This window comes from Crocodylus siamensis, chromosome 4 (genome assembly GCF_052110815.1).
Source record: "Crocodylus siamensis isolate JL-2025a chromosome 4, ASM5211081v1, whole genome shotgun sequence".
Taxonomy (NCBI): Eukaryota; Metazoa; Chordata; order Crocodylia; family Crocodylidae; genus Crocodylus; species Crocodylus siamensis.
Window position 1 is genome coordinate 55,084,517 of NC_143398.1, and position 22,504 is coordinate 55,107,020.

The following is a 22,504-nucleotide window of genomic DNA, read 5'->3' on the forward strand; positions in this document are numbered from 1 at the left end:
AAAGGTCAGGGTGTTTTGATGACCTTGAAGCCTGCAAATAAAGTGGTTAGCAAAATGGATTACCACATCTTCAAAAACAGAGTCAAGGATGGCCATTCATCAGTTACCATGGATACCTGAAGTGGACATGAATGAAGTGTGAATGAATGTTGACCTTTCAGATGCATCCACCCAAAGTGGCCAAACAGGTCTAGGCCTGTCATTTATGCAGAAATTGCATTGGGCTAACAAGTTACCCCTGTGAGTTAACATGGGCTTGGGGTAAGGTGTTACCCCATATGGAGAAACACATTCACACCTGGGGTATTACCCTGGGCAGTTTTTCATCCACAGAGGGTAAACCATTCGTGTAAGCTAACTGTTCTTTGGGGATATTGTGCACTGTGGTGCCAGTGACAATGTTCTAAAAAGCAATGTGTTTAGAAATAATTAACTTTAAAATACTGCACAAAATATGCGTCTGGGGTAGGAAATTATCCCATGGGAATGTATGAAGGTTAAGCCCTTGAGCATGTTAGGAGTCCCATTGTCTTCAATGGTACTGTGCCAGGTGCTTGAAGTTAAAGAGGTTTTTTTTGTAGGAAATGATCCAAGTCCATGATGCTGCTGTTAAAGTAGATTGCTGTAGCCTAAGTAACTATCTGTAGAATTCCCACAAACTTCTTCAGACCTACTTTGAGCTGACAACATTATGTCCCTTCTAGTTTTTAAGGGAAGGTGCAGTTGTCTCCAGTATGTATATAAATCACGTTAACTAGGTACTGACCCTTACTTTCTCGTTAGTGTGTCTTTTGTTGCAGGAGAAACCCTGACTTTGGCCCACTTCCTCAGACCCTAAGCTGACAGAAACTGGAAATGACATTGATTCATTGTAGTTAAGTCTTGCTAAGGAATAACACACCCTCATATTCAGAAACACTCTCTGTAGCAGAGCAAGGAAGAGCACTGATTGGCTTAAAATGGAGTCCTAGTCAGCTCCCCAGGACTAAGGACTGTAGGATAACTACACCCTCACTCCCAGATCCCCCCAGGACAGGCAGAGTGCCCACAGAAGTAGCAGCTGTGGGCCTTTAAGTCTGTGAAACAGGAAAGAATTCCTCACCCCCCCTTCCCCTCCATGCTCAGTGGCATGTGCCTTCCCTTCCCCTCCCATTCCTCCCACCTGCTGCTGCCTCTGTTGTCCCTGGCTCCAAAGCTGATCCCCCCTGCTCCAGCCAGGCTGCGTGGGGAAATCCTTAACTGCTGCTCCCTTAATGTGGTCTGAAACTGGGGTGTAACTGCACCTCTGCACCATTGCACCCCCTGGTCATAACTTTTTTAATGAAAGCTAAATTATGCAGAGGATTCCTAAAATTTTCCAGAAGGCCAGACATCTCCTGAATAGACTGTGGTTAAGTGCACACAGTTTCCCCATGCCCCTCTGGACAACAGACTTATTTGTACTTTTAGGTTTTCACTTTCCCCGCTGCTGTTCCTCTTTTTCTTCTTTTCCCTTTTCTCACTCATTCAAACAATTTAGCTGAGTCAGGGTGGACCCATGATTTCCCAAAGGTGGGTGTGGAAGCAATAAACCATACTGCAGGCAGGGGTGGTTGCACCTCTTGCTCCCATGCCTCTTCCACCCCCACCAGCATGGGCCGAACGCCCTGCAGGAACCTCTGGAGACATTTTAAGCCCCTAAAGCAAGTAAAAATGCTCCCTCCCTTCCACTTCCTCCTTAGAGGCATGCTCTACTCCTTCCTCTTTTTCCTCCCCCCTCCCCTGCCTGCAGATATGGCTTTCTCCACTGTTCAGAGTTGAGGGAGGTCCAGAGCTATCTGAGCTGTGCAAGGGCTGGGCTTAGCTGGGGAGGGGACAGTAGCAACAGGGTGTCTGGGGAATAGTTACCCACCACCCTGCCTGGCTTGCCCATCCCTGATGCTGTTGGTCCCCATGCCCAGCCCAAGCTCCATGCAGCAGGCAGGAATGGCTCTGGTGCTTCCCCCCCAGTGGGGATAGGCAGGCTGGGGGTGCAGGGAAGGGGTGTGACTTTGAATAGGAAGGGGAAAGGAGAGAGTATTTTCACCTACTTTAGGGACTTTAACAAGTTCCCAGAGGCTCCTGTAATGCAGTCCAGTCCAAAAGGAGGATATAGCTATGCCACTGCACCATCTCTGGGTCCACCCCTGACCTGAGTATATTTGTACTTGATAGTGAATGGCCTTTTTAAACAGACCTAGAGAGCTTCACAGACTTTACAGCCCTAGCAAACTAGGTACATAATTTCATACTCAACAGTATTCAGATTAAATTTGTGCACCATGATTTATTATTTGTAAACCCAAATGCCATATCTGTACTGACTGAAATTAATCAGTTGTGGCATTATATTAAACCAATGGCATATTTGAAAGAGTAAGTAATAAATCATCTGATCTGTTGAAAATGTTGTGAAATGGGGGTATTAAACAACTGTGAAATGGATTCTATATCAGTTGTGTGGTTAAAAAAATAGTATCTGTAATGAGACACTCTGGAGGATTTTTATTTCTCTGGGAGTGAGAGAAGGTACACACTGCTGCAATTCCTTTTTCCTGTGTAAGGCAGTGGAGCCAGGGCTCTGCCCCCCCCCTTTCCTTTATCTCTTTATACCCTTTAGAATATATGACAACTCAAGGAATAAATGGGGAGCAGGAGCCAAGCCACTCTGCACCTGTACCCTTTGCTCCATAAACTGGAAGAATAACCTCTCTGGGGTACAGCCCTTATCTTTGTTCCATCTGTCCACTGTGTAGCCCAGCAGCACTCTGACTCCTCATTGAAGCTGCTAGGCAATGCTGTAACACAGATGAAAACCACCCATGATAATAAGTGGATTCTACAGCAATAGTAGAAGTGAGCCACCAGTGCCTTCTTCCTCCTGGATCTAAGAGAAATTGTTGTTAGGTTTTTCTGTCATGGACTTACTAGTGAAGTGGAGGATTACCTCACATTAGGTGTTGAGACCTGCTGCCAAAGATAGGAGAGCAGTTGTTAGCTACCCTACCCTGTGCATGTGTGACTGGAAGAAACTAAACAGGTTTTATAGTTAAAGAAATATAAATACGTAGTCTGTTAGTGTTAGTGAAGATAGACTCTGAATTTATAAACATGCAGCAGAAAGCCAAAAATTCACCTCTACCTGTCTTTCTGATGGAACTACATCTTGTCAACACATTAGTTTTGATACGTTATTCTTCCCTATGGTTTGAGACAGAGTGCTATAAATCCTTGTTAAAAATTAGACAAGCCAATGAAAGGGTTTTAGGCTTCTCAGCTTTTGGTAAAAAGCGGAGTGCAAAATAACATGGAGAAAAAAGGGTTCTATTTTACGGAATCTATAAGTGAAAACATAAATAAGACAATATAAATGAGTATACATTTTTAATATAAATTTTAAGCGATTGTGGTTCTATTTAAATTTCCATCTGGGAAAAACCATCCCACCAAGTATCCCAAGTGTGCCTTGTTGTAAAATAAAATGATTACAATCATGTCCTATGAATTATGTTGTTGAACTACATATTTCTGGTTTCCTTACACATGCATGCAAATATGTATGCACCTACACATAAGGTGACATGTGGGTTGGTGTAATTGTAAGCCATAGCTGTTCTTCTTAATACTGTTCTAAATATGTGAATAAAATTGATTTTCAGAAATAAATTAGATACATGTTAGGACTGATTTAGCTAATGATAAAATAAATTGACTTAGAGGAAAGTGATTCAGATGGATGTTGATGAAGCAGGAAGACTACATCTTTGCCGTCTCTTGAGACAAATTACTTTCACATCACTCTGTCAAAACTGATGTTTGGCCACATCCAGATGAACGTGGAAGTTTGGTTTCCCAGGGAAAACTAGCAGCAGCACACCTTATGCTGCTGCTAGTTGTCCCCAGGGAATCCCCATACTTCGTGCCCTCTGGCACATGACAGGTTACCCCAGGTAGGAGAGGTGGGGGTCAGCAACTCTTCTGGCCCCAGCAGCCTTACCTGGGGGCCAGGGAAGCCACAGCTACAGTGATCCTGCAGCTTGGAGCCTGGCTGGCAGCTGGAGTGTGGCTCTGTCCAGCCAGGCTCTGGTTTTGGGTGATGCATGCTGCCTCCACATGCACCACCCCACTTTTTTTCTGCACGTTTTTTTTTACCTCTGGATCTCCAGGGCCTAAACATTCAACTTAAAAGTTATGCAGGGGTACCTGGAATCTGTCAATGTTGAGAACCACTGGCTTAAAGCAACAATATTAACTTTGAACAAACAGACACTTATAGGGCCTGGAGAAAACCATTATGGCTAAAAGGCAAAGTTCAAGAGGCTGATGGAGCCAATAGAAATCCTGCAAAATTCAGCCATCTAATCCTAGTAAAGTCAGTTAAAAGGAACATCAATTACAAGACTCAGGTAAGCCAGAGGAAAAGGCCAATGGGAATTTCAAAGTGTCCCAGGGGAACGAAGACAAGGACGCGAGGGACCCTCCCTGCGGCGGGAATGAGGGTGGGGACAACCAAACCCCACAAAGTAAGCCTTGAAGAGAGGTCAAAATTACCTGTTACAGGGACACAACAGAACGCCCATGCAGTTCACCAGCCAACTTTATTTCCAGATAAAAGTGATGCCAGCGGATGATGTCATTGTCAAATGCTGCCCAACTGAAGTAAAAGCTGGTGGCGAAGGAGAAACAGGGGAGGTACAGCCAGAGGCAAGTGGCAAGGTTGTCTCCCAGGCCAGGGGCAGACTGCACCGGCTAGCATCCAGGAGCCCGAGGATAGGGTCCTTGGAGAGGTTCGCAACCCATTGAAAAGACAAGGATGGTGTCAAGGGACTTCAGGATCCACAGATGCTGGGCTTGTGAGTGGGGATGGGCCAAGGCCCTTCTCCCCTTTGTTTTTCGTTATTAATCTTTTTTTGTGTTAGTAGCCCAGAGGGACCCCTGAGAAAGGTCAGGGCCCAGGGCAGCACTCACAGATTAAGGACTGTCAAGGCATGTGCTACAAGCTGCAGCGCCTTTAAGGAAGGTACTAAAGAATATCGGGGATGGCCTAACACCCTGAAGAGGTCCATAGTTGGATAAGGGCACCAAGGGCCCTGTAGGCAAGGAAAAGTATGGGAATTAACAGCAGAGGGCTAACCAGCAGGTCACCAAGTGACCATCCTGAAGGCTGGCACATAGCTGATATGTAGGGGAGATGGAGGCCCAAAGACACCTGTTTGGGAGCATGACTGACCCACGGGGAACCACAGGAGGGAGCCCCACCTCTGAAAGAAACATCAAAGTCGTGGCAGGAGAGTTTCAGCATTTCCCTCGGGGAGAACATGAATCCCCGCTGAGATAGCAGGACCAAGCATCACACCCAATCCCAGGCACATACTCCAAGGTGGTTAGGGAGTGCCTTCTCAAGACCAGGTGGGCACACAAAGTAGAAATAAACAAAGGTGTAAAAACGAACAAGATTATTTGAGTCTAGCAGAAGCAGGGACCTGTAAAAGCATGAGTGAGTATGCTGTATCCAAATGACAGGAACAATTATGGAAAATAATGGCAACTATTCAGGTTAGGGACAACTTTAGAAAAGAGGTTAGTAACCTTTTCAGGCTGTGGACCAGATTGACCCAGTTTGGATTGGAGGTGGCAGGCGGATGCTAGAACCCACCCACTGGAGCCCCTCAGTGGCATGGCAAGAGTATCTGCAGCTTTTTCCCATCAGTGGAATGGCGACAGTGTCAGCAGCCAGTGCTCATTTCCACAGCGGCAGGGGAAAGCAACTGTTGCCAAAGTCCCCTGCCACTGGGGGAGAGCACTGGCTGCAGATGCTTTCCCTGTGCTGCCATGAAAAAAGCGGTATCAATGGTGTCTGGGTCCTACCATCTTCCCTCTTTGTATCTGCCTACCTGCTTTTGACCCAAACTGGGCCAAAACAGCTGTTGAAGCCTCAAGTCCATAGGCCAGATCAAATGTCTGGCTCCAGCCTGCAGTCCATAGGTTTGTCAATTCCTGCTTTAGGAACTTCAGAGACCTAAACAAGCTAAATCAGAGGGCAAGTAATTACAAGTGAAATTTAGTATCAGTAAAGGAAAAGTAATACACATAGGAGGGGAAACTTAAACTACTCATGTGCCTTGCTATGTCAACCGAGCAGGAGGAACCTGGCCATTTTTATAGACAGCTTAATGAAGACCTCTGTTCAATGTGCAGACTTAATCAGAAAAGTAAATATGCTAGGATTCATGAAGAAGGAAAACTAATACAGAAAATATAACACCTTTATTTTAAATCAATGGTGTGGAAACATGTAGAATATTCTGCATAGTAGTGATTAGCATACCCTCTAACCTGTGCATGTGTGCAGCAGCACACAATAAAAAATCATGCCATGCAATAATATTTTAATGCTGCACAGACAGTAGTGTACCAATGGAAGGGCGGTAGGTGGCCATGGCCCCTGGGTGTTGGCCTGGGGGTGGGACGCCCAGTGCCGTAGCAAGGGGGTGCCAATGCTTCCCTTGCTGTTGCCACTGGCTTTGCATCTGGCTGCTTGCCACCTGCCCCAAATGGCGACAAGCTGCTGCAAGAGCGGGGAGGGGCGGGCACACTGAGATACCCGTGTACTCAGTGGTACGCCAAACCAGGAGTACCACTAAACCTTAGAGGGAACATTGGTAGTGATCAGCCAATCTCAGATAAGACATGGCTGAACTGAAAAAGTTCAGAAAAGGGCAACTGGATGCAGAAGAGTCCCGTATGAAGGGGAAATTAAAAGGACAGGCTGTTTAACTTAGAAGACAGGTAGGAGGGAATACAATAAAAGCATATAAATAGTGAATGCTCAGCATTAAATATCTGAATCTTCTGTTCTCCTGAGTAACAAGGGGTCATTTAATGAGACTAGAAGGATACTCAGACTAGAAAGATACTCAGTCAAACCGTCCAAGAGGGAATAGGTGTTCACACTGGACGTATCTACACGTGCCATTAAGGTGATGTGATAAGCTCTGGCACACTTTGCGCCAGAGTCAACTGCTCCTGGGTGCAGTGACTTCACATGTGCCCAGGACCGCAGCATGCTGTGCCTGGGCAGAGCAGCCCCAGGCTGGCATGGGACCCAGCGGGGAGGTTGTGACAGGTGGCAGAGGGGCTGGCTGGGGCACAAGAGTGACCCAGTGTACAGAGCCCTGTGGTTAGGCAGCAAACAGGGGTTTGGCCCCTTGCTGCCTGGGCTGACTGGGCACATTGTACGCTCGGCTCAATGTTTAAACGATTGTTTCACCACAGGTGAGTACTCTGCCATAAAATACTGCTCTCCCTACCAGTATTATTTTACAGCAGATTGAATTAATCTGATGTGCCCTAATATGGGCATTTGTGTAGATAGTGATGCTTTACTAAGGAACTAATTAGGCAACACTGTAGTAAAGCACACATGTAGATGTGCCCACTGTGTATAATTAAATGTGGACCTTGCTGCTACAAGAAGTTGTGCAGGCCAAGAATTTAGCAAGATTCCCGAAAGTTAGATATCATCAATATCCAGAGTTACCATACACAGTAATGATGAGAAATGTGTGGAAGGGCTAATTAAGCCTCATGGAGCCTGGCTTTAAGGCAGTTTTAATTTAACAGAGGTCAGGGTGGAACCTAATCTTGAGAAATGAAATGGTTATCCCACATCTGCCTTCTGCAGGAGTCTTGCACTTTCCTCTGAAACTTAGTGCTGGCTCCTGGCGGAGAAGCAGACTGAACAATATAAACCTGTGGTTTGATGCTGCAGTATGGAAATATCTGTGTTGACATTGTTTTTCCTCTCTGCTGTTCCTTGGCTTGCTTAAGGGAAGAAACATGGCAATGCTTAATTCAAAACACCCCTGCATAAGGACCAAGTTCTACTTGTTGCCTTCACCGGTGTGTGTTGCAGACAAGGAGCTAAGAACCTTCCATCTCACTTATATCCCAGGGTCTCAGAAATCTCCCCTTTCCTACTTTACAGGAGGTACATGATGCTACAGGGTGGTCAGAGAGAAAGCAGTGCTGTGGTCTTGCTCTTTGAATCAGTTGTTGGTATAAATAGCACCTCATAAATACTGTAGTGCAGTCTCTGGGGTGCTCAGCCCCCCTCTAAGTGGAATATACAGGCATGATCTCAGCTGTTGGAAGTAAGTTGTACATAGGCAAAAGGCAAATTTTCAAAGATGAATTCTGTTATTATAACAACATACTTCAGGAGAAATTACAAAGTTTGACACAGTTGGTATCCTGCTGAGAACAGCATGAGACTATTATTCTGTAATGCAGTATTTCATCTACTGCCTTTTGAAATTCAGTTTGCATCGGTTCATATTGGGAAGAATATACAATATGAAATGAGGTATAACAATAAATGCTAATGCAATCAATGTCTGCATGTTTTTCTGTTTGAAATGGACAGAGCAGATTTGCCAAATATCAATACAGGGCAATTTTCTCTTTGGATAAGGACAGATTGTTTGTGTTTAACATCTATATGTGATGATAATTAATTAGGAGTCATTTGTTCAAGTCAGCAGCCCTTTATATCTTTATAGCTCTGATTCACATGCAGCCTAGATTTCTATAGGTCAAAATTTGTTGCCATATGATGCCAATTTTTTGGTTTACTGGACATGAAATTAGGTAGTCTCTGATGAATTCTTCACTGATAGATGTCCAGATTGTCGAAATCCTTGGAGTTTCTCTAAATTTACACTTGAGTAAATTTAAAATACTGTTGGAACCAGCCTAGTAACAGTAACTAGTAGCAGTAACAATGATTTGTTAATGTGCTTTTGAATAAAGAACTATAAGGTTTATTGTTAATTGGTAAACAATGTAATTTAAAACCTCATTAATATACAGTGATTTCACTAGACTCTCCTGTTCAGCATCCTTCACAGTCAACCACACATACTGCATTCATTCTGTTTCTTTAACTAGAAGAAACAAAGAATCAACCCAGCATCTGCAATCTTTGTTTCAGGGGTGTCTTTTTATCAGTTGCATATAACAGGCAAATATTGCCCTAGTAATAATAATGCCAGTAGTACCCTACTGAATTAATTGCAGATTCAAAGGAGATGCATCAAGTTAGACTCCATGACTATTTATGAGTAAGCCAAAGTCATGCCCAGCGTAATAAATGAAAGTTAATGAAATTACAGCTGGGATTGATTTGGGTCCAAACCTCTAAATACAGAAATGGTCATGAGTATTAGTGAGAGCAGGAATGATGTAATTAAATAGTGAATTAAAGAGATTTTCTCTTACCCCTCCCCAGCATAACAAGCAATGGCAAGAACACTGGGAATAAAAATAAAAATAGTAAAAAATACGTACATGTCTTTTAAAAAATATTTTTACTTGAAATTATTGCTATAGTGGTGGTTCTCCTGAAAAGGCTAAACAGTACCTGCTCAGCTTACTGCTAATAAAAGCATAAGAGAAAACTTGGAACTACAAATCCATTATCTGGTGATCAGCCTTTAAAAGTAATTTAAAGTGATACATGCTCACCACACAGTAGTGCATAGCATACAAGAATCTTTCAGTGTAACTGCCTGTCTCTGGGGTAGAGACTTTCCTCCAGCAAAAGTCTGGTTGGTATCATAGGATGAGGTAAACTATGGATCAGGGAGTTGGTTCCAGCTTTCTGATTCTGAGGGCCAGCCTCATTGCTTTTGTGGGACACCTTAAAATTTACACTACTGATGTAAAGTCTTCAGTGTATTCGGTGCCTGTGGAGAACTGATATGGGAATGTAGACCAGCAACCCCCTGGCAAATGTCCCAAATATTCAAAGATGGGGTCTGCAGAAGCTCAAAGTCCAGTTGCAGCAAAGCACTGCTTTAATTCACCAGTAGGAGTCTCTGAGCTAGGGGAATTCTCAATAAATGATTTGTGGTTTGATTTTACCATTTGAGTGTCATCCACTTTTCCTGAGTAATTCAAAGGGGGTGCTAGCGTACTTGAGAATCGGTTATCAAAATAGAGGACCATTCCCTGTTAATGTATAACATTTGCCATTTACATTAATAAAGCATTCGGCTCATGGTCTGGTACAGATTATAGGACATCTGAAATTTCAGAATGCACAATAATATCAATATTTAGAATTTATCTTCTATTGTACTTGAAATCCTCAGCAAAGTCAATAGTTGCTTGAACTAATTATTTTTTGTAAGACATATTCAGCTTCTCTGTATGAATAGGATGTGAAGTAAATATTCAGAGTTAGTATGTACTGATTAAGCCTTTTGATTACCACTGCTTTTTCATACTTCTGACAAATATCATGACATGACTTGAAAATTACTGCCTTGGGTGGCTTCTGATTGTTATTTACAGACATCTTTTTAGTCTTTCAAAGTCTTTTCTTTTTTCCTAAATGTGTTTGATGTCATGTTTTATAATCTCTCACAGATTTCATGTTGTGAAAGTGTGTATGTAATGGACGTGTGCTAAATTGATGTTCAAGTAGCACTAATAAAAATATATCAGATGAGATTTTCAATTGCACCTAGATCATTTGGGCACACAATTCCCATTGATATTTACACCCCTGAGAATTCCAGCTCTCATTAGAAATCAGTTCAGATGCCTCAGGTAGTAGGACTAAGAGGTAAAATTTACTATAAATTGTAATATAACTTTCTTCACTTACAGAAAACTCAAAAATACCACATTTGTTTTCCCTTCCTTATAATGGTCCAGTATGAATGGTGTTGATGGTGTCACAACTCACCAAGCACATTTTTGAGCATTTCTCATTTTATTACTTGTGAGGAATTTTAGAAATCTCTGAACTACGTATTTACTTTACCTCTACTCCAGTGGACTCCAGTAAAACCCACATAACACCCTGCCACAGCCTCACATAAAGAGATTCTGGGGGTTCTACATCTTCAGAGGAGTTGAGAGATAAAAGTGATTTGTAGATTTCTTAGGTAAATTACCAGTATGTGATCCATAGCTGTTCTTTTTTGCTACTTAAGATATTTAGTACCCAATGTTTAAATTAATGTACCTTTTCATAATATTCTTACTGCATTTTCTGAAAGAAATATCCTTCATTACTAAATACTTTTATATTACAGTAAAGATTATCATGAGAGCAAAGCATGAAATTGGAATCTAGTTTAAATATCAGTGCTCATTTTGGTATGACATTTAGTCTAGGCTTATTGGGTAAGTGGTTGAATAGACCTCTGTGGCAAAGTTTTGGTCATATTTCAAATCATCTTAGTTGCCCCTTTATCAAATGGATTATTAAAGTAAATACTTATTTTATTCTAAAAATAACTCATTTAGAGTTTATTAAGCAGAATACTAATTAAGTGATTTTGCTTAACTAGGTTTATCTTGGCCTTGAGTCAAAGTCATAAAAACACGGACATGTAATTAACCTCCCTTATTTCTCATCCCTTCCTCCCATATATTAGGTCTTCAGTGCTCTAGTTCTAGAGTCCAGCACTCCTTTAATCTCTATTATGTTTATATTGGCAAAAATGGGACCATAATATCACTAGTACAGCTCCCTTATGAGTAGCAATATTGAGAGCTGTAGTGTAGACGGGGCTTAACCTTTTTATTTCTCAGAGCTATGGACAGGGTTGCATGATGAAATAATAAAATGCTTGAGACCCAAATTCATTCCCACTACCTGCTATGGGGCAACATTAGCGTAATATTAGGCTCAGTCCTCCGGTCCCTACCATGGCCTCATCATATTGGCACGTTCTTTATGCCGCTTACATACTGATCCATACATAACGTGTGGTGGAGAATGAAAGGTCCATTTTATTTGCTGTTCTTGACCTGGAGCCCGTTGTTTTGACCCTGCTGACCTTGACATCAGCAGCAGAATTGTCATTACATAGTAAGGTTGACACTGACAGGCTCACAAAGCTGTTACTCACTATGGTATAATCATCACCATGGTAGAATCATGAGTGCTGTTGGCATTAGAAGAAAATGTCATGAAATGCCTGAATGAGTTGTAACATCATAATCCCAAGGTAAGAACAGTAGGTCAGCCATTGTGTGCTGCATGTTTGAGTTTTTGTTGCCAAAGGTTATTTTTTCATATTCATATTACAGAAGTGTGCAGAAACCTCGCTCACCTTTGTAATCTAATTATTCTAGGCTCTGTACAAATACATGCCATACCAGAAAGAGCTTATAGTCTATGATGTTGTAGTGACTGTGATTTAAAAATATGTGAATTATGAATAGTATTTATAAAATTACAGTGAAATGAAACAGTTCTTAAGCTACTCTGCTCATTCTTCCAGTTATCATCATCTGCTTCTGTGACAGGTTTATCCTGTCATTACTTAAGTGTTTTTAGAAATTAATTCACCTGGCAAAGCCACAGCATACAGCTGCTTTGGACTCAAATCTACTCCCTATGGAAACAATGAAAATCTCCAAACTGAGCAGGGTCAGGCTGTTTATTCCATTTGCTCAGCCTGCTTTCCTGATAGTGCTGTAATGAAAATAATTGTGTACAAGGAAAAAAAACTTCCTGTGCAATTGTTGAAATTTATTATTATTTTATGAAATGCAGTTTTAATCAGTAAATGATGACAGAAATATAAAAATAGATTGCATGAATTTATCTATGAATTTAATGTTCTGTTTTCTCATTTAGATTTCATAAAGCCTGCCCAACATTCATCTCAAATATGTGTATTGTAATCAAACGGCACAATTTTTAAGGAATTATTGCAAAAAGCCCACTTTGATTCAAGTACATTTATCTCTGGCAAGGACAATGTACAGGTTGTTAATAGGAACATATAGGTTTTTAACACCACACTGTAGGAATTTCTGGGTGATGTCCAACACTTCCCATTCTAAGCTCCTTGCATTTTGGGAAGGCTATAGCTAAAATAGTTCAGACATTTCTGAGAAACAGATTAGGGAAAGTATCATATTTACTTGAATCTAAGATGAGGTCCCTCCACATTTAACATGGGAAGAAAGCCCCTCATCTTAGAATTGTACATGAGGGAGGTGAGGGGGCAGGCTGCAACCCCTCCCAGGGTTAGGGCCATACCCAAAGCTTCTACGTGACTCCCACCTCTGTAGCACCAATACTGGATCTGAGAGCAGAGATAGTTTCTCTTTGCTGTTAGTACTCCCTCTGGGGGATTCCCCCCAGTGTACTTTAAAAACATTGAATTTGGGTACATATAGGCATTCCATTTAGACTGACCTAACCTAGCCCTCGTTAGGTAGATCTAAATGCCCAATCTGCAGGCATATAGAGGACTGAAACGGCCCAAAAATGGTGTACCCAATCTAAATTCAAGAGTAAATTGGATGCTTATCTTGCTGGAATCCTATGACCCCAGCTGACTTCCTGCCCTTTGGGCAGGGGGCTGGACTCAATGATCTCCTGAGGTCCCTTCCAGCCCTAATGTCTATGAAATCTATGAAATAAATTAGTTTATCTTTGTAGGTGCACTAATTTAGATTGAGATTGAGTTCACTCAGTCTATGAAGGGGTTAACCTGTACTTGTGAGTGTCTGTACCCCTTCACAGCACAGCCCTGGGGCTGGGAAAGCCCAGCCACAACCCAACAAATCCCCCACAGACCTGCTAGCCCCTTGTCTACCCTACTTCACCCACTCCTTTCCCACCCCAAGTTACTTGCACTGGTTTCCCTGCATGGCTCCTGGAAGCAGCAAATGGCAGCACATTAAAGTAAGTCACCTAAGCCAATCCCAGGTGCAGAGAATACTTGTTTGCGCCCTTTATTGCAGAGAGAACATTACTTTTGGCATTTCCTAACCTTTTAGTGCTTGACTGCAATTTTAAGGGTTTTTTTTTTAAACCATAATTTTGCAGGGATTTAACTGAATAAATAATGTTTACCTTTGGCTACAGCATCTTACATCAAATTCACAACATTTTTTCTTTTTCATAGAGCCTATATAGAATGAGAAGCTTAATAAGGGTCATCAGAATTCCCTTTAATATTTGTTCTTTATTTACGTGCTACACTAAAGATTTATTCTGAACTTATGCAGCGTTTGGTGGTCAGTAGAGATAAGATAGAGAACTAGTCGATTTTAGCTCAGGGCCTTGTATATGGCCCCATTTGATGCGAGTCTGTAGGCATGTGCTACATGAATTAGTCTCATGTGCATTCATAATAGATAGATAGATGTCCAAATCACATATACCTCCACTAGTCTGGGCCTTAATTGTCAGTATGGCTGGTAGTATCAGCAGTGAGGTCAAGGTGTGAATGGGAATGATGTTTAAATTGCCTTCTTTCCTCAAGAGAGACTCCTGGAATGAAGCCAAGAGAGTGGTGGTAGAAAGTCAGTAGTTCTGGGTTAATTTTGTTGAAGCAGAGTAGAGCCTTATTTTGCAAGGTTAATGGTACAATATCATCCACAAGCACGGTGCTTTAAAAAGGATGTGAATTGGGTACATTGGTAGTAGATTTACCTTAACACATGAAGTAATCAGATTATTAACTTTATTTCAGAGGAAGGAAATAAAGGCTATGGACCTGTTTTTGAAGAGCAGCCTATTGATACGATCTACCCGGAGGAATCATCAGATGGACAAGTATCAATGAACTGCCGAGCCAGAGCAATCCCCTTTCCTACTTACAAGTAAACTTTTAACTTTTGTTTGAGTTGCAGAGCTGAGCATACATCTCCAGTATAATTCACCTGGTAGTCAGGTAGTTATGATTACCTGGCAGTTGGGTCAGTGGTTTAGGATTATGAAGAGCGAGGTTGATTTACAAGGTATGCCTGATTCACAGCACAGTTTTTTTCTCCCAGATTACTGTAAATAACACAGAGTCAGAGATTTGACCTTGGGCCTCCCACATCCCATAGCTGTGTGCTAACCCTGAAATTGTAGGAGAGACACATATGCACGACAGAAGTGGCACTCTGAAGCTGAAAATGGATTGCCTGAGAAGAGAAGACATTTAAATTATTAAGATCACATGTTAATTCCTATGCTCAGTTTTGATGACTCCATTGAGATGTTAGATCTTTTGGGTGATGTGTGTGTGTGTGTGTGTGTAGGTGTGTGTAGGTGTGTATATATAGGTAGATAGGGTAACCTTATTTTACAAATTAGCATAAATTATATCATGCTCCCACAGGAAGAAAATCAAGCTGGATCAGGGAAGCAGGACTCTCTGCTGACATGCTGACCTCAAACTTGCAAATTTAGAAGAACAAAATCCTGTTTTTTGTTTCTGATTCCCCACTGATGCCCATTTGTTTGATATTTTATAGATAGATAGATATTATAATTTATTACTAATGTATACATGTGGGTTTTCTAATAGCAATGAAATCATACCTTTTAAGATTCTAGGAACATTAAAGGGTTTGTAGTATCTTAGAAAAGTCTCCTCTTTTGAATTATTAAGGCTTATTCAGATTGTTATGTAATTTTGTTAAAACCTTTTTCTGTATTCTCTCTGTCTCTATCAAATTGAAATACATAATTAACTTCAGCTCCCAAGGAAATATTGCATTTAGCATAAATATTTCAATAAGCCATTTTGACACAAATGCAAAAATGTCAAGTTTGCAGTGTGAGTTTCAAAAAAATGTTTTATATTTTCAGTTCTTGGTATGAAATGGTGTGCATACATTTAAGTTCATGCCTATTATATTAATTTTGAATTATATTTCTATGGTTATTCACTACACATATGTATTACATTCAAGTAAGGTTATGGGCTCCCCCTGGTGGATACAGTAATTCTGCTTAATGTTCATACAATTGTGTAAATCAAGTGAAGTTGCATGTAGTTATATTGTGAATAATTTTGGCTGACTATGTTCCTATTCTGTTGGGATAGTATTTTATTAAATAAAACAGTCATTCCACCTCAGTTCCTGAAATACAAAATCTGACCTAGCCATCTATCCATCCATCTATCCAGTCTCATATAGTGTCCCCTGCCATCTTTCCAGCAGTTAGAGGAGGAGTCCTCAACAAGATTGTTTTATAAGGAAAGACAATAATATAGCTCGCCTGTCACTGTTTTCAGTGGGATTTATACAGAAAATATTATTACAACTTAGGCCTAGACTGCCTTCCTCCGTCTCTACATACACAGAGCAGATGGGAAAATCTTATTGAAAGCCTTTTCTGGAAATGAATAAAATAACAACTTTCTTTGGCCATTACACATGCAAGTAAATCAGTGATGATGGATACCAGAGGGTAATGAACTGGGAATAGATCACTCCAGCTATACCTGATTCAGTGCTCTCATAGCATTCATCTCTGACACTGGGCTAAAAGAACCATTGGTCTGACCTAGTATGGCATTTTGTATGTTCTAAAGTATGTCATAGTTGTTTGCAATTCATAGCTACTTACGAGTGATCTGTATGGAATATCATATTTCAAACAGTAAACTTTTCAATTTTCTTCTTATTTTAACAGGTGGAAAATAAACAACTGGGATGTTGACTTCACAAAGGAACGCTACAGCATGGTGGGAGGCAGACTTGTTATCAATAACCCAGAAAAATCAAAGGATGCTGGAAAATATGTTTGTATAGCAACAAATATGTTTGGAACAGTCAGAAGTAGTGAAGCTACTCTAAGTTTTGGATGTAAGCTGTTGTTAACTTCAGAATACATAAACCCATTCTGGTTAGAATTACATTATCACAGTTTCAGTACTATTTCTGTAACGTCGTCTATTCACTGCTATAAGAATGAAATGCCTTAATTTACAGACATCAGCAAAAAAAAGAAGCTTGTGCTCCTTCTTCTTCTTTTCATATTGGAACCATCTCAGTAACTTTAAATGGGTATGCTTAGTCAGAGAGAATGAATCCTCACAACCTTTGGAGAATAGCATCCTAAATTATTAAGTGGCTATGGAGTCCATAGGGAAGTTTTCAGAGATAATGACAGGTCCACATGATGGTCAGTTGCTATTATTTCTAAACAGGCTTAGAGTTCTTCAAGATGGAAGGTGTGTTGGTATGTATTAAAGAGATCTCTTCAGGTGCTAACCTAGATTAAAGAGCTTATTTGGTGCTCTGAGGTAGATAATGGCTATACAGTATCCAGATAAAGTTAAGAGCTAGGCTTTAATCATCTGGAGAAGAGTGGTAGTTTAAAAAAATCTCCTTCTACAGTGGTATTTTCCTGGAAAAGTGTTTCATTTTTAAATAATATCCTGGTACAGAAATCATCTAGAAATAAAGGCCCTGTACCTAGTCTCCACGTTGGAGTTTATGGGCTACTTCAGCATTCTGCTGGCCTCACAATAGTCACTTGCATTGGTGGCATTTTATCTCTACCATATAAGATAAAAAGTTGAAAGTCAATTTTTCTTTGCCATGTTTTTAATAGTAAATGTTATGCTGCAGACCAGACCTTTAAAAGGAAAGTCAGAGGTTGTAACTGGCTCATAGATTTGATATAGATTTGATATAGATTTGATCTCAGATAGATCTATGAGAATCTATCTGGCTCATAGATTTTCATGTGAATGTGGATGCAAATATTACTTTTAATATTTGTGTCCATACTTCTAATAAAAATGTTCGACAGTATATTTTCCATCCTGAGTGTTGCACCTCGTAACCAGTGTACCCTTGACTGCTTCCAGTCCCCTTGCTGCCAATCCCCTCTGCCTCTGGCATGCTTTTGGCCCATTGCTTTGGGGCTCTGGACCAATTGGGAGCACACTTCTGGTTGGCACAGTGCCGGCTTACATGTGTGATCCAGCCATCTGCACTGCCATAGGGGAGTGAGGCATGGGGCTGTTACAGCTCTCTTTAGAGAATCCTTTACATGTGTCATTTTTATCGTACATAGTACCACACAGCCTGTTTCTGGCTAAAAATGCATCAAAAGTTTCAGTCTTCATCCCATTATTTCTCTTTTTTGGGAAATTAAATACTTTTACATTCTTCTACTGGTCTACTGTATTTGTTTTACTTTGCCTTTCAATTAAAATGGCAAATTAACTATATTTCCTACTTAATATCTTGCTGTATAGATGCATATGCTCCTTTGTCCCAATTAGCTTTTGTTGTTTCTGCTTGATTACTTATGAACTTAAGTTTTGGTTAGATCTTAGAGAGACACGATTTTAGCTCTCTTAGGAAATCAGTAAAAGGGAAAGACAGCTGTAGACCAGCGAAAGAGTTTAAATAATCTGAATTAATTTAGCTTTGGTGATTTCTGTGATAAGGATTCTGCATAGTTCTGAATTTTCGGCTGTTGTCTGCAGCCTTTAGCAGACCCATTCATTTTTCCCACACACACTTTGCACTTCCTATCATGCAAACACTTAGAAAGGAATAGATCTTATCCCAAACTACTTACCGTCTAATTTCAGACAGAAACGATAACTGTCTATGATAAAAGAAGGGTAGTTGTCCACTTTAAAAAATAAACAAACCAAATGATCACATTCAATATAATGTACATCTCTGTTGGTTTAGCATGGTTGCCATCATCTTTTTTCTCATATACTTCCTTTCCCTCTCTACATATCGTTAATGTGGCGGAGCCACACGACTGCCTTATTGTTGACACTCGCCAGGGCCTCATCCTGGGTACGCAGGTGTGCTGCACTGCATACATGAGGAGGTGGTCAGCAGTCTGTGGTGTATCACCCATTGCTCTAGTGAAGGAACGGGATCACAAAGCTGGTTAAACAAGATATTTGAGGACTCCTACCACCACTGAGGCACCCACTGAGCCATCTCAGAGCTTCTGGTATATAAGACATGGTTAGACTACCTTGCAGTCCAGCAGTTCTTGAGCAGCCTGCATTACTGCAGAGATGCAATGTTTGTACAGATAGAAAGATTTTACCCTTCCCCTTCTCAGGTTCCTGCTCTAAACGCTACTCATTAGAAGCAAAAGTCTGCATTACTTTTTTCTGATACTGAGGAGTAGAACAGTTAGGCCATGTTTATATGGCTTTACTCACAACTCTGGGTCTGTTGCCAACAAAATAAGTCATGCCCACTCACTCTCACTTTGGTGCACAAACAACTGGCAGTTAAGCAGAGAAAACCACTTGAGATCAGCCCAAATACTGAGAGTGGACCATGCTGGCCCACTTTCCTGAGACAGTACCTGAGCAAGGTTCTAGGATGAGCACTCAAAGCTGATGCAAGCTATCTTTTCAGCTGGCAGCTGTCCCACAGCTCTGAAGAGAGGCCATACACTCAGAGACACTCCAGTTAATGATACCAGATTTAAGACAAACAAACCATCCTACATTTAAAGTATCAAAGATTGTTGCATTTCTATGTTCATCTCTGAAGGGTCTATATATTTTATATCTAAAAAGTAGATAATTTGAATACACTGAAAAATCTATATTTTCTCTTTTTTTTGCTAGACCTTGATCCTTTTCCCCCTGAGGAACGCTATGAAGTTAAAGTGCGGGAGGGTGTTGGAGTAGTGCTTCTTTGTGAGCCTCCTTACCATTACCCAGGTAATTGCATCTAAAAAGTCTCTATTTTCAGTATTTCTAAAATTGAAAAGGAAAGATGTTTGTTTTCCTGATTTTTTAAAATGTATTTATTTTTTTTACATTAGTCTAAAAATGGGATAAAGGTACTGGTGGCCTCTACAATGTAGATTCAATTAAGTATGCAGGAAGAAAGGCACAAAACAATTACGTCATTGGATATTTTAAATCTAGTGAAGAACAGCTTGATCCTTTAAGTTTTTGAGCAAAGATGTCTGGTTCCTTTTACTATATTCATTACAATTATATCATTTTGCCAAACTAATGGTCTTCTTTGCTTCCTGGATATATGGAGAATGGACATCAAATATTAAATAAAATAGTAAATTAAAAAAAATCCCTACTTATGTTGAGAGTAAGGAGCCAGTATATTTTTAGATGAATAGCCTATTGTAAGAAGAAACTTTCCCATACGTATAGCCTAGAATGAAGAAAAGTATAGCCCAAAGTATGGTCTGAAAGAAATTAGATGAAAATCAGTATAGACAAATGCAAAATACTGGGCTTGGGATGGAACAATGCACACATACAGACTAGGGAATGACTGGCTAGGGTACAATAATGCAGGAACATACCCTGGGATTATGGTGGATGTCAAACTGAATATGAGTTAAGCATGTACAAAATAGCCAATAGAATAGTGGGACATATTAACAGGGGTGTTGTGTACAAGTCATGGAAAACGATTCTTCTCCTTTGTTTATGTGGAATATTGTCAAAAAGTTTATTGAAGGGCAATAATAAAAGGTCTAGAAAACATGACATATGAGGCATGTTTGGAAGACTGGGTTTATTTAATCTGGAGAATTGAAGTCTGAAGGGGAATTTGATAACAGTCTTCAAATACAAAAAGGTTGTTACATAAGGGTGGCAGTAGAGAGTTCTCTGTGGCTGTATTAGACAGGACAAGAAATCATGGTCTTAAATTAGAACATGGGAAATTTAAATGAAGGTTGAAGAAACAGTTGGAAGGCTGGGATGTTCCTGCCCTGACTCTTAGGTTTGATGACCTCCTGATGTCCCTTCCAACTCCATTAATCTATGAATCTTTATACACAATCCACTGCTAGTTTTCTGGTAATTTTTTCTTTATTTTAAGCTATTCAATTATAATATAACGATTTGAGATGAACAATAAATCAAGTGCAATTACATATGTATACTAAAATTAATTAACATATTGGGTGCAGGAACCAGGACCCCAGACTTTTTCCCTTTTCATTCCGTTATCCAGGGGTGAGCCCTCCTCACTGAGGCACAGAGCTGTGCCCCCCTTTGCTGCTTCTCTTTTGGTCCCATGAATATTGCATTCTTGGCTGCATGCTGCACCAGCCTCAGCAGGCAAGGTGTGAGGTATACGCATTTAAAACTTTTTAACGACACCGTATCCATAATAAGGCACAGATTAACTCCTACATGATTATTTTGGTTTCCCTGTTTTGGTTTTCCAGAATTACAGTTGACTTTGTAAAGGAACCAGCAAATGCATTTTGTTCCTCTCTGGTTTTGATCATCTAATTTGCCACTTAGAGATGTGTGTATTTATGTGTTATGTAACTCTTCAATAAAACTAATCTACATACCAAAGAGAACTAAATCAGTTAATAAACTGGTGGGTTACCTTGGTTTCAAATAAGCTTCTATGCATTAACATTATTTATTTCATCAGTAATATTGCATATTTTGCTTAAGAACAGACAATTATCTGAACAGAGGTGATACCAAAAACATATGGTGGCTTGATTTTGTACAAGTAGCTGATATAACGATTGTTTATTTTAGTATTAATGAGAAAATATTTTCCTCCAGATGATCTCAGTTATCGCTGGCTTCTGAATGAGTTTCCTGTATTCATTACTATGGACAAACGACGATTTGTGTCACAGATTAATGGCAATCTCTATATTGCAAATGTAGAAGCATCAGATAGAGGCAATTATTCATGTTTTGTATCCAGTCCTTCAATCACAAAGAGTGTATTCAGCAAATTCATTCCACTTATTCCCCAATCAGATGGTAGGTATTTATTGTAAGATTTGTGTACCTAAATTATCCTAACTATTTATATTTTAATTTTTCCTGTTTATTAAACTACTTTTAGCTTTGTGAGAAGAGTTATGTGCTATGTCAATAAAACAGCATTCTGGAATGGTTATGTGGCAGGAGACGCTTTCAGGGTCGGGTCTCAAGTCAGCCCACCCACCTGTCTACATAGGGCAGTCTGCCCGGTGGCACCTGCCACAACTTTGCTATTACAATAAACTGGTGGTAAATGCAGGAGGCTGCCCATTCTGTGCCCCAATGCCAGGAGGTGCTATCCATGGCTCTGTTCTGTTCCTACACCATGGCCCATGCCTCACAGATGACATCCAAGATGTTATCATATCCTGGCACCTAACTCCGGCCTCTCTCATTGGGCTCCGTGCCCCTTGCTCGTACTGGGCTCCTTGCCCCACACACACAGTTGGGGCTCCTAGCCTCCAGGCCCCTTGCCTTTCACTAGGCTCCATGCTCCTTGCTAGGCTTCATGCCCTTTCCCAAACTTTGGGTGCCTAGTCCCTCATTTGCTCTGGGCATGTTGCTCTACTCTGGACCCCCTTTGGTCCTGCTGACCTCCTTGCTGGGTTACCCACTGGAGTGTGGGGGCTGGGTTTATGAGGTGCCCCTCCTTGCCTTTCACTGGGGAGGTAACTGGCCTGGCGTCTCTTGGGGCTCCCACGCCACTAGGAGCCCCATCAGGCCACCCTTCCCTGGCACGGAACAGTTTCAGGTCACATCCAGGACTAGTGAGGCCTCCTCCTTCCCCATAGCCTCACCCTTACCTCCAAGGTTTTCCAGGAGGATCTTAGCCCAATCTTGCCTCCTTGGGTGCTCAACACAGACTGCTGCCTCTCTGGCCTATGTCTGAAAATGGCCACACTCATCTGGCAGCTGCCTGCTCCTGCCCTTAAAGTGGCAGGCACCAA

General features: G+C 40.9%; 1 protein-coding gene across 1 annotated transcript in view; it reads left to right on the forward strand.

The window, feature by feature from the left end:
• Window positions 1–22,504, forward strand: part of CNTN1 (contactin 1) — a 473,636-nt gene that overhangs the window by 307,480 nt on the left and 143,652 nt on the right. Inside the window, exons 6-9 of the mRNA XM_090042334.1 lie at window positions 14,532–14,661; window positions 16,472–16,644; window positions 19,407–19,502; window positions 21,348–21,554. Of these exons, the coding sequence (XP_089898460.1) occupies window positions 14,532–14,661; window positions 16,472–16,644; window positions 19,407–19,502; window positions 21,348–21,554 (606 nt within the window). The remainder of the gene's footprint in view (window positions 1–14,531; window positions 14,662–16,471; window positions 16,645–19,406; window positions 19,503–21,347; window positions 21,555–22,504) is intronic.